The sequence below is a fragment of the Heloderma suspectum genome, chromosome 10 (genome assembly GCF_057233095.1).
Source record: "Heloderma suspectum isolate Gila_16-S chromosome 10, 16-S_ref, whole genome shotgun sequence".
NCBI classification, from domain to species: Eukaryota; Metazoa; Chordata; class Lepidosauria; order Squamata; family Helodermatidae; genus Heloderma; species Heloderma suspectum.
The window spans coordinates 19,341,178-19,357,711 of record NC_139467.1 but is presented as its reverse complement, the minus strand read 5'-3'; the positions used below and the strand labels follow the sequence as shown (position 1 = coordinate 19,357,711).

The following is a 16,534-nucleotide window of genomic DNA, read 5'->3' as shown; positions in this document are numbered from 1 at the left end:
ACATGTTGCATGAGACAGTCCTAATGCCCTCCTTCCTTCAAGGACATGCCACCACAAACTACCTGGGGATTCTCATTTTCCCATGCAGTCATGATTCAGTTGGGCTGTGTTTGTGCTCTATCTAGATAATCTTCCCTCAATGGAAGTGAGAAGGTAGGAAGGGGGTACCCTAACTCCCGGCAGTGTAGGCAGGGACAAAAGGCTGCTCGGATTGAACACCAACCCAGCAAGGTAGGCTGCCACCACCCCTTACATCCAACTCAGCCTGAGCCAGGGGACTCTCAGACCTTACAGAACACCCCTAAGGCTTATGAAACAAGGATCCAAGCTGGCACCCTTCATTTCAAAGCCCTCAGCCTAAAATCTTAAACATTAGCAATAACCAAGAGGAAAGCTCCTGACTCAGTACCAAGACCAACTGGAATAAAGCACACATATTCAAGTATGATAGGTGGTAAGTTTATTTACAAAAAGGGAAAGGGAATAACATACAAAAGAACCAGAGCAATGTTTGGAAACTATACACAAGGCAAAATGACAAACCTGACTAAAGCTGTCTATACGAACCAAGAGCACGGGTTTTCAATAGAGCACAACCTCGGAAAGCGAACCCTCCAAAGCAAAGACTGGATAGGGCAAAACGAGAGCAAGCAAAGACCTAGGCATCCCCTCTGCCCCCGTTTTATATTCAAAAACCTTTAGCAAATCTGAGGTGATCCCTATTAGCCAACCATGAGGAGCTAGCTGGAAACAATCTGCCCATGCTTTCTGGAGGCAGAATGGTCTCACCAACATTCAGCTGAACTCGTTCAGCCCAGCTGATGCTTTGACTTGGATTCCTGCACTGAGCAGGGGGTTGGACTCGATGGTCTTGTAGGCCTCTTCCAACCCTACTATTCTATGAATTAGTGAGGGTTCTGCTTTGGCCTTGAAGCCAGGTTGGCCCAAGAGAACACACCCAGGTGGTCTAACGGATGGGTGCAGCCGCAGCCTAACAGAATGGGACTGTACAGGCTGCTAAAACACAGGAGAAAAATGGATTTTTCTTGACAGGAAGTTCTTGCAATGATTTGATGCAGTGCAATTGTGGACTTCTTCCCAAGAGCTATGTTGGAGCAGCACTGCGGGGCTATAGCATTTTTGCAGGTGTTCAGACTGCCATCTCTTGTGGCTTGGAAAATGCAATTGTTGGAAGAATGCCTGCTCAAGATGGAATCACATTCTCCACGAAGGAGCAGGTTCATAATCAGGGAATTATGATATGATCATTCTTTGACCCAGCATTGCTGCAAAATCCTCAAGAGGTGGCAGTGTCCCAGCATGCCTTTTTATCACCTTTGGCTGATCTGCAAGCTGTGTCCACTACTGAGCCTTAGACATATGTCTATGGTCATTCAAGCCTGGTGAGCTCCAGACTGGAGTACTGCAGCCATCCTAAGAGCATCTGCCTTTGAAACTTCAGCTGGTACAGAATGCTGAAACCCTGAAGAACCGCTGTCAGTCAGTGAGATGATGGTGACTCAGATGGGGCAATGGTTGGACTTGGTATGAGACAGCATCCTATTTACACAGGTTGTGTCCTCAGTGATTGTGCCCTTTCCTTAATCATGCTCAGTTTTGTCTACTCTGACTGACAGCGGCTCTCCAGGGCTGGCTTTTATCCCCTTGCTGGCTCCTTGATCTTTTTAACTGCACATGTCAAAAATTGAACCTGGGACCTTCTGAATGCAAAGCAAGTGCTATGAGCTACTGACTGATGGTCCCTCCCCAAGCTTCTTATGAATTTTGGCTGATTCACCATCGGAGGAAGGGCACAATACAGATTTCTGGAATGATAACAGGGTAAGATCTTCAATTGGTTAAAGATTCTCCGGATGCCGCATAAGAAATCATGTCGCAATTGTGCATTGTTGCATGGAAAACTGATAATCCCCAATATGAAGTTTAAGATAAAGAAGGTATTGAAGAACAGCTTTCCTCAACCTGGCACCCTCCAGATGTGTTAGACTACATCTCCCTATGTTGGCTGGGGATTATGGGATTTGTAGTCTGACACATCTGGAGGGTGCCAGGTTGAGGAAGGCTAGTTTAGAATGTCCCACAGCTTGTCAGTGTAGGTAATACTGGACAGAACCTTTAAACGTCCACGGTTGTTCCAGTTGGGGAACCAGAGGAGATTTGATCTAATTACATCATTACTTCTTCTTCCTCCTTCTCTTCCTCATCTTTTTCATTTATATAGTGCCTAGAATTTTCTAAGCACTATATGCAGATTAAAACAATAGGATTACGATCTAAAAATTAGGGATGTATGAGAAATTCATTGCACTTCATTTTTTATCAGGATTCATGCAGATATGCCTTAAGAACATAAGAACATAAGAAGGGCCATGCTGGATCCGCCCAAGGGTCCATCTAGTCCAACAATCTGCTCACAAAGTGGCCAACCAGTCACCCATGAGAAACCCACAAGCAGGACATGAGTGCAACATCACCCTCCCACCCATGTTCCCCAGCAACTGGTGTACATAGGCTTACTGCCTCTGATACTGGAGGTAGAGTGGGGGGGAGGCTTAATACTAATCCTTTGATATGGGACATATTATTATTATTTTTGTTGTTGTTGTTGTTGTTATATCCCATCTTTTTCCCAATACTGGACTCAAGGCGGTTTTACATTAAAACTTGCACAGTTAAAACCTATAAATAGAAGTATACAAAAGTTTAAAATATAATTAAATCATCAATAATATTAAAATCAAATAAAATATCAAAATGTTAAAAGACAACAAGAAATATAACCATAGTATCCATCCGTCATATTCTCACAGGTCCAGACTAGCTATCCCCAAAGGCCTGCCAGAACAAAAAAGTTTTTACATGCCTGCAAAAGCATATCAAGGAGGGTGCCGCTCTCTCCTCCCTAGGAAGGGGGTTCCAGAGCCTTGGGGCAGCCACTGAGAAGGCCCTCTCCCGCGTTCCCACCAGATGTGGCTGTGTTGGTGGCAGGACCACGAGAAGGGCCTCCCCTGAAGATCTCAGGGCACCAGTAGGCTCATAGGGGAGAATATGGTCTTTCAGATAACCTGGACCCAAGCCGTATAGGGCTTTATAGGACAGGCAGGTTTTTTTTAATGTATTTTCTATGACTAAATTTGCACAACATACCATAAAGTTGGGGATGGGGGGACAGTCCGCAAGTCCATGGAATCCATGCAACTCAGGAAAAGGCAGTCCACTGCAGAATTTGTGGGTGAGATTCATAGAAATCTGAACTCATCTGATTCCGTTGCAGATTTCCTTGACATCCCTACTCACTCTGCATATAAAACACTATTGACATAATGCCATCTACTCACTCTCTACAGGCAAAACACTATTGACATGATGCCATCTACTGGCAAGGAACCGCAACTATAGATTGTGCATGGAAAATGTTGTATCAATTCATGAGGTTGTTAAAAAAATACACGATTATATTGGCTGTGCCAGAGGGGGCACGGCGTGGGGGAGGGGGCCTCCACACAGACAAAACGCTCTTCCTATCTCAATGACAGATCCTTGCGGTGAAGGCACGGCATTTTTCACATACAAATCATAAATGAACCACAAACTGGAAATTAAAATGAGGCTGCAGTCTTACGCACGCTTTCTTGAAAGTTAATTCCATCAGAATCAATCTTAGGGGTTTAACCCATTCCCTTGTGCCATTTTCCCAATGAAAATAGCCCCCAAAGCTGTTACGTGCCCCAAGGGAGATATATGCAGAAGCATTGATGACACAGCCTGCATAAATAGAAACCTGCCTGATACCAAGACCAGCCATTGGCCTATCTGACTCAGGATCGTCTCCACTGAAGGGCAACAGTTCTTTAGGGTTTTGGAGAGGAGATGCCTCTCTTCATGTGTAACCCATTGGTAAGTTTTCCCTTTAAGAATTTTGGAGGGGGAATATGCCTGCACATGCTCAGGAAGCCAGAATCCATCTGAACATCAGGAAAAACTTCCTGACTGTTAGAGCAGGATGACAATGGAACCAATTATCTAGGGAGGTGGTGAGCTCTCCCACACTGGAGGCATTCAAGATGAAGCTGGACAGCCATCTGTCGGGGATGCTTTGACTTAAATTCTTGCATTGAGCAGCGGGTTGGACTCAATGGTCTTATAGGCCCCTTCCAACCCTACTCTTCTATGAATCTATGATTGTATGAGTGAGGGAGTGAGATGGGGAGTGACCACCATTATGGGCAGTTACCTCATCACAGTTAGGAAGAAGCTTGCTTTCTCCTCTCTGTAAGGCCCTGAATCCTTGAGACAGTACTGTTTGCAAAGCTTGTTCCTGCATTATTGGGCTCATCCAGCTTGAGAAGATTGCTGTGGAGCTGAAATGAACTGAGTAGAGACTGTTTTCTTTCTTCAGCCAGCAGTAAAATCAAGCTTCAGAGAGAAGCTTTATTTATATTTTTGTTGTGGACCCAAGCTAAAGACAGAACTTTGGGATGGGACGGCTGTGCTCTGTTTTATTGTTTTAGTGATAACTGAACTGTTATGCATGTAAAATTATTACATGTGCATTATTATTGTTTTAATTAAGAAATTAAAGTGTTAATTGTCCCTGGACAAGGCCTTTGCTGTGAGTCCCTTTAGAGACCCTGAAGACACATGGAAAGCACATGCTCCACTGTGGGGTGCAATTTTTATCAGGAAAATGGCACAAAGGAAAAGATAGAGAGAACCCTTCTCCCATGCACAGTTGCCATTGTGACTGGGCCTCCCACTTGCAACAAGTTTATTTTATACACATCTCCATCGTAACATGTAGTTTGGTTCTCAGAAGCAGAGACTTCCTTCAGATGACATCTAGGGAGTGTAACAATTCAGATCAGCAAGAAGAACAGACTGGCATTCTTAAGTTCCATGGGAAGGTCACCCCCACACTCCACATCTTCTCCTGATAAACACAGTCAAACTGCTCACTCTGTGCCAGTCAGGTGGTTCTTCCAGTCTCCGAACATTCCTGAAACACAAGAGGAACTAATAACCAAAAGAAAGATGAACTGCCACACAGCAATTAATATCCCCTGATTTAAATATTTCTCTTATGCACTCCTATCTCTCTTGTCATTCATTCATTCATTCATTCATTACATTTCTATACCACCCAACAGCCAAAGCTCTCTGGGTGGTTTCCAGAGATGAAAAACCTTTAAAAATACAATATTGTGCATAATATAAAACAGTTTAGCTCCAAGCAAGGGAAAGGGCCTCCTCAGTGGTGGCTCCCTGTTTATGGAATAATCTCCCTGACGAGGCCCGCCTGGCACCAACATTATCATATTTTCGGCACCAGGTTAAAACTGCCCTCTTGTCTCAGGCATTTGGCAGCGTATAATGAGTCTCTTGATTGTCTCTGGCTGATTGCTTTTGTTTTAGATATAAGTTGTTGTTGTGTGTGTGTTATTTGTTCTATATAATTACGTGAATGGTTTTATATTTTATATAATGTATTTTAATGGTTTTTAATTTTTGTGAACCACCCAGAGAGCTTCGGCTATGGGGCGCTATAGAAATATAATAATAAATTAAAAAACAAAACATATAAACAGGCAGCAGGCACACATACACACACACACACACACATCCAAACAATATTCCATGACCTGATTAAAAACCTATCATATGCTGTCAAATGCCTGGGAGTAAAGGAAGGTCCTAAGCTGGCGCCAAAAAGATAACGGTGCCAGGCAGGCCTCACTGGGGAGTTTCATTGTTTCAGTCCATTTTAATTGCTTCTGTCTGTTGCGTGCTATTTTGGGGTAGCAAGGTGGGGTACAAATAAAATAAATAAGTAAAATACTAATAATATGTCTCCTTGTCTCATACAGTTTATCATACATGATAGTAAGCAGGTTGGGGGACAGGAAGCACAACAGGCATCCACCTCCTGTTCAAAATGAATGTGCAAAGAGGGCATTAGGCCGGTGGATGCAATCCCTCTGCAATAATGTCCCCCTCCCTGCAGGAGGGAGCTTCAGACCTCAATGTGCAAAGTTCTGAATGTTCCACTGCAGGCCAGGGATGTTCATTTTGGACACCTGAAGGGGGGATCCGTCTCATCCAAAAGGTAGCCTGTCCCTCAGAGAACTTGAGCATCTCCCCATGGAGGAGACACGCAAGATCAATTATGGATGAGACTCCAGCTTTTTTCCCCAGATACTGGGGCTGTTCACGCAACACGTGAACCCACACTCAGTGGTTGAGTGTGGGTTGTTGTTGAACCGTGGGTTGTTTGTTTAATTGTGGGTTAGCGTGCTGTCTGAACCCAGGATATTTTGTGCAGGGCGGCTTGTTAACCACCCTGAACAACCCAACAACAAACCATGGGTTCTCAAGGTGGCTTATTCGAGAAAAATGAACAACACTGCATGGTTGACAAGCCTCCCTGTGGAAAATGTCCTGGGTTCAGACAACACACTAGCTCGTGGTTCAACAAACAACCCGCACTCAACCACTGAGTGTGGGTTAGTATATTGTGCGAACCCAGTCACTGTAACCATGTAGACCAGAAGTATGCATGTGGGGGCAGGAGCGGCCCCCAACCAACACGCATGTCAGGGTGGATACTGAGCCCATAGAATCCCAGAGTAGTTCTGATGCTGAGGAAGAGCAGTTGCTCCTTCGGGAGAGGAGCGCGCTCCTTTTTTCCCAGGACCAACAGCTGACGGAGCCTCCTCCCACCCACATTCCTAGTTTAGAAAGCAGTCCAGGGAGTGACTCAGCACAGATAGCAGACTGGGGGGGATGCGCGGCGCAGATGCAGAGAGCGGCGCCAAATGGTTCGCGCTCAAAGAACGGTTGCGCCCAGAGGATCCAAGGGAAAAGGGGAGGGATTCTCCCTAGTCCTTATATTCAGGGGTCTGCCAGTAATTGCCCTTCAAACAGGGACCAACTGTTCTAACTTAGGGCATAGGGATGCTGCTGCTCAGATCTAGTTGCTACCTGTAGAGCTGTTAAGTTGTAAAAGAAGAATAAAGCTTTGAAAGGAATCCCTTTGTCTGTGTCCGGACTTGGCTACTGGATTAGACTGAGAGCCCTCCAAGGAGCCCTTGACAGCACATTGGTTCATATGAAGTGAACCTATGCATGAACAAAGTCTCCCAGTCATGTCCCCAAGGAAATACTTATGAAATGTGTATAGGTCAGGGGCAGAGACTGCCAACATGGATTCATTCTACAGTCAGGGCCAGAAATATTGGAACAAGGATAACTGTTTTGGCAGTTGGCCTCTGTACACCACCACATCGAAGTTGAAAGGAAACACACCCAGATGGGAGCGAGGTCAGGACTTTCAGCTGTAATCCAAGGGGTTTGACAAAAGTGGGCACTAACCATTCAGGAAGTACAGCCAGTGGCATACACCACCACCCCATCATTGGTGGCTCATAAGTAATGGAACAAACCAACATCATTTCAAACTTACAGATCGCCTTTAATACCTGCATGAAAATCCTTTGCAGTCAATGACTGCCTGAAGTCTGGAACCCTTGGACATGACCAAATGCGGAGTTTCCTCCCTCGAGATGCTTTGCCAGGCCTTTACTGCAGCTGCCTTCAGCTGCTGCTTGTTTGTGGGTCTTTCTGCCTTCAATCTTGTCTTCAGTAAGTGAAAAGCATGCTCTATTGGGTTGAGATCAGGTGACAGACTTGGCCATTGAAGAACATCCCACTTCTTTGCCCTGAGAAACCCTTGGGTAGCTTTTGCTGTATGTTTCAGGTCATTATCCATCTGCAATATGAAGCGGCGTCCTATCAGTTTGGCAGCATTCGGCTGAATCTGAGCAGAAAGTATAGCCCTCTACACTTCAGAATTCATCCTACTGCTTTTATCAGCAGCCAGGTCATCAGTGACCCGGTTCCATTGGCAGCCATACATGCCCATGCCATAACACTGCCTCCACCATGTTTGACAGATGATGTGGTATGCTTTGGATCGTGAGCTGTTCCTTTTCTTCTCCCTACTTTTCCCATCATTCTGGTACAAGTTAATCTTGGTTTCATCAGTCCAAAGAATCTTATTCCAGAACTGGGCAGGCTTTTTTAGGTGTTTGCTGGCAAAGGCTAATCTGGCCTGCCTGTTCTTGAGCATTACCAGTGGTTTGCACCTTGTTGTGAAGCCTCTGTATTTACATTCATAAAGGCGTCTCTTGACTGTAGATGTTGACAATGACATGCCTACCTCTGCAAGAGCATTCTTGATCCGGCTAGATGTTGTGAAAGGGTTCCTCTTCACCATGAGCAGAATTCTGCGGTCATCCCCTTTAGTTGTCTTCCGTGGTATTCCAGGCCTTTTGCTGTTGCTGAGCTTGCCTGTTAATTCCTTCTTTTTCAGGATGTTCCAAACTGTTGCGTTGGCCACTCCCACTCTTTTTGCTATCTCTCTGATGGGTTTATTTCGTTTCCTCAGCCTAATGATGGCCTCCTTCACTCGCACGGACACCTCTTTGGACCTCATGTTGGGAGTTCCAGGGAACAGCTACCAAATGCAAATGTAACACTCAGAACCACCTACAGGCCTTTCATCTGCTTGATGGGTCATGGGATACCCAGGAAACAGGCCACACCTGGCCATGCAGCTGCTTGTCAGCCATTCGTTCCATTACTTATGACCACCAACGATGGGTGTGTGTGTATGCCACTGGCTATACTTCCTGAATGGTTAGTGCCCCACTTTTGTCAAACCCCTTGAATTACAGCTGAAAGTCCTGACTTCGCTCCCATCTGGGTGTGTTTCCTTTCAACTTCAATGTGGTGGTGTACAGAGGCCAACTGCCAAAACAGTTATCCTTATTCCAATATTTCTGGCCCTGCCTGTACATAGGGAGAATGCCTGGGAAGGGCTCAAGAAGCTCAAGTCCATTCTCTCCCTTCCCTTTTTGAAGCCATGCCCAATAAAACTCGTAGTTACTATGATTTCCCCATTTTGCTAATTTAGGATGCAATCCTACACACGTTTACACAGAAAATGTCCTGCATCTGCCAGGGTTCCCCAGCCATCCATGCACTATGGAAACTCAGATTCTCTGGTCCTGTTGGGATTACCCTCAGGCTTTCTAGACAATGCAGATGCAGTGATGGAGAAAGCATTCCCTGTTGAACTTCTGTTGGTTACATGAACACTAAAGGCAAAGTACAATCACAACCTTTGAGTAAAAAAAATTACTGGCTCAAGATAACGTCCTTAGAGCTTTTCTACATGAGGCTGCTAATGTGCTGTATCTACTTTCAGTTTTGTCTGAGAACTGAGATCCTAGCTCTACAGGAACAGCATTTCCTTTCCTGTGTTTCCTCTATATCACCTCTAGGTGGCACTGTGGTATAGTGGAATAGCACAAATACATAAGTGGAAAAAGCATGTTCTTTCACTTTTACAAATACATACCATATTTTCCCTGCTCTAAAAAAAAAACCTCACCGAAAGTGCTCTTTAGTCACAGAAGTGAAACTGGAGGGCTATGATGTCATCTAAAGAACCTGTAAACAACTGTGAGTAGGGAATGATGAGTGCTCAATACATGACTTGTGTAGAAAAGCTCTCCCCATCACGATTCTTCCAACTTGTTGCCATCTGAGCTCAAGCAAATGCACACATATGCGTGCACACACACAAACCAGCAATTGACACCCCATGCGGCCTGTTTGTACCTTTCCTCAGATATTGTCCTTTCTTATGATCTATAAAACTGCCGAGCTTTTGGGGGAAGTTGGACATCTTATTCTCCCTCATCTTCTGGAAGGACTGGAGGCATTTTCCACCACAGAACTGATTTGCTGGATGTTCAATTCCTTACCAAGGAAGCCGCAGCTCCTCTCCACACTACCTCTCAAGTCCTGGGGAATGACAGAAGTAAATGACAAGTGCTAGGAATGGGAATTTGCACAGTGTGCTGCCATGTGGACATCTTCCACTTGACTAGAGGCCCACAGAGGGGATTAGAGGATGCACTTGGTAAGACTGCTGCCATGATGTATGTTGCCTTCTCAGCCACCATGGTGCAGAGAAGTGACCAGCCAGATGGGCAATTAATAAATTTAATAAATAATAAAATAATAAAATAATAAAATAAAATAAAAGTGAGATCCTGGCCTCTCCTTGTCAATCAAATGACTCCCTGCCTTCTTTTCCCAGGCTGCTTCTCAGCCAACACAGCACCCAGGGAACATCTGACACCCTAGCCAGGAGACTTTGCACAAGACGTGTTTCTGGGGAACATCTACACAGATAAGGAAGCTGTTATATTGTATAAATTTCCAAGACACCAGAGACAAGTATCTGAATTGTATTTATTTCAGGGTAGTCACTGAAACTAACTCAGTCACTCTCCAACCACCCTGACTTCACCCTTCACTTTCTCTTCCTCCCAGCTCCAATTCATGCCTTTAAATACAACTCCCAGCATGCAGTTCACCCATTTCAAGAAGCATTCCCTTCTCAAAGGAATGGTACTCGGTGCATTATATGGACAACTTTATCCTTTAAAGAACCCAACACTCTGTTCTTAGAGAAATAATTCTATACATGCTCAGAGGCACTCGGCCCAAGATGTCAGTAATTTTTAAAATGGAAAGACGGTGATTTCATAAGCTGAGGTAACTATGGGTGTGTGAATACAGCCAAAGGTCAAACCATACCTACTGCAGCTCTTGATGAAAAAGCAGTTGGGTTTGTCCTTCATCTCCATCCAGTCCTTTACCTGGTCAAACCAGGAACCAAAGGGCACTGGAAAAGTGGCAGAGATCGAAAGGACGTGACAAATACAAAGGAGAAGTTCCCCCAAATAACAAGTTAAACCATGGGCAATGCCAGTAGAACTCATAACATATGAGTAACTATATTTTACAATTATACATTTAAAAAAATGAAAATGTTATTCATGTTTTTGAATAAGCAAAACATTTTTGTTTGTTTATGCTGTAGCCAAAAATCCCTTCTATGATCATCAGCTACAAGATCTCCAGGTTATATCCCATGTCATGACTTCACCAGAACCTCCTCAGGACATTTTCTGCTAGAACACAGCTGAAAATAACCCTCTTATCTGAGGTAAATAATCCTTCTTTCAAACAGATCACAGTCGTCTGGACAATCATAGTCATCCAAACAAATCATAGTCATCCGAATGAACCATAGTTGTCTGATCCCTAAGCTATGGTTAATATTAACTATGATTTGTTTCAACAAACCAGCTTAAGTCTCCGAACTGGCTTGTTTCAAACATATGTGGAAGGTGTAGAATACAGCACGCCCTCCCTTCCAACTCTCATAACTTTTGAGGACAGTTCCTTCCTATATCTTTCCCCTGATAAATTACTGACCCCTGAGACCCAGTGTGATGTAGTGGTGAGAGTGCTGGACTGGGATCCAAGAGATCCGGGTTCTAGTCCCCACTCACTTGGCCATGAAGCTCACTGGGTGACTTTGGGCCAGTCAATGACTCTCAGCCCTACCTACCTCACAGGGTTGTTGTTGTGAGGATAAAATGGAGAGGAGGAGGATAATGTAAGCCACCTTGGGTTCCTAAAGGTTGGGCTGAGAGTCTGTGACTGGCCCAAAGTCACCCAGTGAGCTTCCATGGCCAAGTGGGGACTAGAACCCGGATCTCCCGGCTCCCAGTCCGTCACTCTCACCACTACACTGCCAATATTCTCCCACCAACCCAAGACAAATACCAGATCTACACCTCGTGTCATATCAATACAATCCCATCATCGTGATGCTATATCCTTCTTGCGCATTTATACCTCATAGCACACACAATGACTTCTGTTGCAGTATTTTGGGATAATATGGAATAAAAAGCAGGAAATAATGCTAGGAAAGCAGCATAAGGAGTGTGAAATGTGCCCCAACAGTTATCAGTGCACTTCAACGCCCATAAAGAGCACTGGTGTAGATCTAACCAAAATCAGGCGAAGCTGGGGGGGGCGGGAATCCATCCAGCCCTAACTAGAACTCCGTTTGTGCTGGGTTCCAACTCCCAGGGAAAGTTCCCAGACTCGGTTTCCGCCCTGCAGAAGTCAACCCTCAGTGTGTGGACATCAGAGGGAGGCCCAGGGGGTCTGCAAACCTTATTTATTTATTTATTTCATTTTTATACCGCCCAATAGCCAAAGCTCTCAAACCTACGAGCAGGGTCAGTGGTAAACCCCCATTGTCCCTTTCATTGCATGGAGGTGCTTCACACAATCAGTGCATGAAGGGAGCTATAGAGACAGAAAGAGATTATTTGCGTTTTGCCTCTTGGATTGACACCTTTTCCTGGCAGGGCTCCCACTCCTTTAAAAACTGCCAAAATTTGATGTATGAAGCCTTTTCTAGCATAGTGATGCAATGATGTGTCTGATGCAGTCGCATTTCCGACTGTGGTGCAGCTCTTAAATTCACAGGGTAAGGTAAATGGTAGAGCCGGCCCTACCTTTAGGGAGAGTGAAGTGTCCACCTCAGGCAACAGATTCTGAGGGGCAGCGGCAAGGTGTTGGAAGACAGAGCTGTGTGTGCCATGCAGTCTGCTCTGCATCCTCTAAGCTAGCCTGCTGCTCTTGGGTGTGGTGGAGAATACTGTCCTATTGCCAGCATTGAAGTAAGATTCAAATGCCAGTCCATTTGGCTTTTCTATGTGAAATTGGCGGGGGAGCGCCAGAGGACTTGCCCTTTGCCTCTGGCAGCAAAGGACCTTGGACTAGCTCTGGTAAACAGACACAACACTATTGGATTGGATATTTAACCCCTTTCCTCAAAGTGGGCCCTCTACTCACCTCAGAATCCAGCCAATCTCACTTCCTCTAAAACCGTCTGCCTCTCATCTCTGTTCCATTTCTGTAGCTTTCCCTACAGCACTATGACATCTGCGATTTAATCTTTGCCCCAGCCTAGAATATGTTACTGTTTTCGCTAAACATTTCTCATGCCCAATGCACTTTGCATACATTGTTACGTAATCCTTCCATTAACCCTTAAAGGGAGTCTAGTATTATCATCCCGCCATTTTGCAAATGGTTGTGGCCGAGGCTGGAAAGAACAGTTCTCCTCCAAGGGGAGTTTCAGAGGAAGGCAACAAGGGAGAGGATCTCTCTGGTGGTGCCCCCCACTCCAATTGTAGAGTGCTCCCCCAGCAAAGCCTGCCTGGTGCCAACAGTGTCATCATTGCAGCGCCAGGTTAAGACTTTATTCTCAGGCGTTTGATGGCATATGATGAGCTCCTTAATGCAGCAGTTGAATAGCTCATGGCTGCCATGGATGTTTAAGATTTTTTTTATGGAGTGGTGGTACTCTAGTGGAAATTGTTTTAGCTGTTTTAAATTGTGTATATTTTTATTTTGTTGTAAGATGCTTTGAGTCTCTCTTTTTTTAGAAAGTCATCTTAGAAATTTAATAAACTACTACAAATAATGATGATGATGATAATGTATAGGATTGAAGGCCACCTAGCAATTTTCTGACTGAGATGAGATTTCATCTGGTTGGCTTTCCAGCTCATCATCTTATGTCCAAATGACATGTGACACAAGAGATCCATGCCCAGATCTTCCATCCACTTTTTCTTTCATTAAAAGCATCCTTGGGAGGGGCTGCGATTTGGATCAGGCCTCTGGTACTTGTGGGAGGAGGTTAACTCTTTCCTTCTGCACCTTTTCCTGGAAAAATCACCTTTAGAAGGTTTTAGCCATGAAGAGGGGACAGATACGTTCAATGCCCCCACCAAGCCAATAAAAGCCGGTTGAGTGGTCCATTTGGACCACAGCTGTGTAATGGGGGAGCTTATTCCAATGGGTTCCTATTCCAACCAAAGGTGATGCTATGCCTGGAACTGAGGTATTCAAATATAGGGATAAGGGAGAATTATGTTTGGTCCTCATTTTTAAGTGTGCTGACCTAATTCTTGCTTCCCAAACTAATATGGGGATCAGAACACAATTATCCATCAGATTGTGCATTTCTCCAGATTTTACAATGCAGTTTTCAACTCAATAATTGCATATAAAATGCAGATATTTGGGAAAGTTGAGTACAAAACACACACACAGAAAAAGGGATATTAGGGAAAGTTGTATACAAAAAATGCTAGGGGGACATGCATATGAAAATAAATGTAAATTGTCATGCTTCTTTTTAAAATTCAGAGTGATGTGGAAATTGGACAAAACGGACTTATGACTGAATATGTGGGAAACTGACAAGGACTAGAAATAGACTGATTCACCCATACCAAGCTATGCAAGCCCTGCTGTTCTTGACAGATCATCATTACAAAGTTCTGTTTTGTTCACCACCCTTTTTGGCCTGGCTTCATTGATATAACCCAACAGGCTGTGGTGTGTGGGGTAAAGGGCTAACCCTACCTTCCACAGCACCACATCTCCAATCCAAATCAACACATGCACACACACAACAGAACTCACATCCCCCATAACACCAGCTCTCACTGTACTGCACTAAGGATGAACTGGGAAAAAGAAATCAAGCTGTATTTCTGCCTAACTTCCTTCTTGATTTCCCTCCTTCTAGTTTCCAGATTGGAACAGATGTGAACTATTAAAGAGGTTCGTCCAAGTTTTGTTGCATTGATGAATATAATGGAGAGTAGGAAGAGTCATTCTGTACCTATGGATTCCTCTTTTTGTAATGGTGTCCTGTAAAAAAAGTCACAATAGCACAGCTTCCACTCAGGCTGAACCACCCTAAGTGCCTTCCAGAGGTTTTGGACCTTGTATAATCCCAGACTACTGGTCAAGATGGCTAGGGGTCTGAGTTAACAAATATGTTTTTAAAAGTTGTCTAAAACTCACTCAGAAATGTGGGGGGCAACCACCTTTCCTGAGAGTGGATGTTCCATAACTGGGTGCAACTCAAAGCTGCCCATCAGTGTCTATTTCTCTAAAGCTACAAGCATCTTTGACCAGGATGCAGGTCAAAGAATAATGCACATCTTTCCTGGGGCTTCCAGATCCACAAAACAGGAAGCTTTTTGTTGTATCCAAATGTGTTGAATGCTGCTGAGAGATCCAGAAGAATCAACAGGGTAGCGCTCCCCCCGTCTTTCTCCCAATTAAAGTCAATGATTGACGCAGGCAGGCCTGTTTCAGTGCCATACCTAGGCCTAAAGAGAGATTGAAATAGGTCTAGATAATCCACTTCCTCCAAGCACATCTGCTGCTGGCTGGCCACTGCCCTCTCTGTCACCTTGCCCAGGAAGGGGATATTTGGAACAGGGAAAAAGTTGTCCAACAGGGGACAACTTAAGGAGGGGTTCCACTGTCACCTCTAGCACATGGGGAAGGGTTTTAGCAAGAACTTCCAGAGAAATTACCCTTTTTAAATCAAAGATGCCAACTGTCAATGTATATAAAGCTAGTTTATTTGGTAAAGGGGTCTTCCCACAGTGGAAAAAAAGAAAGCAAAGAGAAGGCACCACAGTCACACATGGATATCTAAATAAAAGGGGGGGGGGGAGTCTAACTTAGCTTGTTACATTTTACCTGCTTGAGTAGTCTTGGGTTTCGGACTATGTGCAGAGTTCCTTGCAGTAAAGATGGCATGAGAGAGGATTAGTCTCTTGCAGAGCTTTTCCATGTGAGGCTGTTTATCCGCTGTATCTACTTTCAGTTTTGTCACAGAATTGAGATCCAAACGCTACAGGAAGAGAATTTCCTTTCCTGCTTTTATGCTACATAAACTCTAGGGGGCACTGTGATATCATAGAATTGTTTAAATACACAACTAAAAAGACTTTCAGTTGTATAAATAAATACCACAGTGTAATTAAATTTTCCCTGTCCTAAAAAAAACGTCAGGGAAATTGGTCTTTCGACACAAAAGTGAAACTGGAGGGTCGCGACATCATCTAAAGAACCTATAAATGACCGTGAGTAGGGAATGATGAGCACATGATAAACGTCCATGACAAAAGACCTGGCCAGTTCAAACCAGTGAGTTATTATGAAAAAAGGATTAAACTGGCAGAGGAGATTGCATCTCAAACCAGGGATATATGGTCCACACAGGGGTCTCAGAAGGGATCCCAAGTCCTAGGCACTCAAGATGGTCTGTTGGTCTATATATATATAAGGGTTCATCACAAAAAGTTGTAGGCGTTCCAACACCCTTCTCCCCAAGCCTTCCAGGCTTATGCCAGAGTAAAGCACCCTGGGATGATCTGTTTTCCATGAAATAGTGTACAGTTGTTACTTCTGTTCTGGTGCAGTAGCCAGACAATTTATCCTCTGTGGAAGCAGTTATCTTATTGTGAATTGATACATTTGCACCCTGCCCTTCCTTGCAAGAGCTCCAGACAGCACTGCAGACTTCTTGCATTTTCCAGATATTCAAACTGATGTATTTTGTTGCAGATGCTACCCCTCATTCCTTCATTCTGTGCATCCAAGTAGCTCACCACAAGAGACATCATTAATACACAAACCTGGTATGAGGCTTGGGGGGATCCTCACTGTAATGAAAGGGTTCATACTTTGGTGACAC

General features: G+C 44.4%; 1 protein-coding gene across 3 annotated transcripts in view; it reads right to left on the bottom strand.

Moving 5' to 3' along the window:
* LOC146337890 (sulfotransferase 2B1-like) overlaps positions 1-15,673 on the bottom strand; it is a 40,478-nt gene extending 24,805 nt beyond the window's left edge. Inside the window, exons 1-3 of one of the 3 annotated variants that reach the window (XM_084815419.1) lie at positions 15,535-15,673; positions 9,703-9,888; positions 3,169-5,017 (exon numbers count right to left, since the gene is read on the bottom strand). In XM_084815419.1, the coding sequence (XP_084671545.1) occupies positions 3,169-3,264 (96 nt within the window). In that variant the 5' untranslated portion in view covers positions 3,265-5,017; positions 9,703-9,888; positions 15,535-15,673. Of the gene's footprint in view, positions 1-2,884; positions 2,993-3,168; positions 5,018-9,702; positions 9,889-15,534 lie in introns of those variants that run through there. The other 2 variants (XM_084815421.1, XM_084815420.1) reach the window with 2 other exon arrangements.
* Between the last annotated feature and the right edge of the window lie 861 nt (positions 15,674-16,534).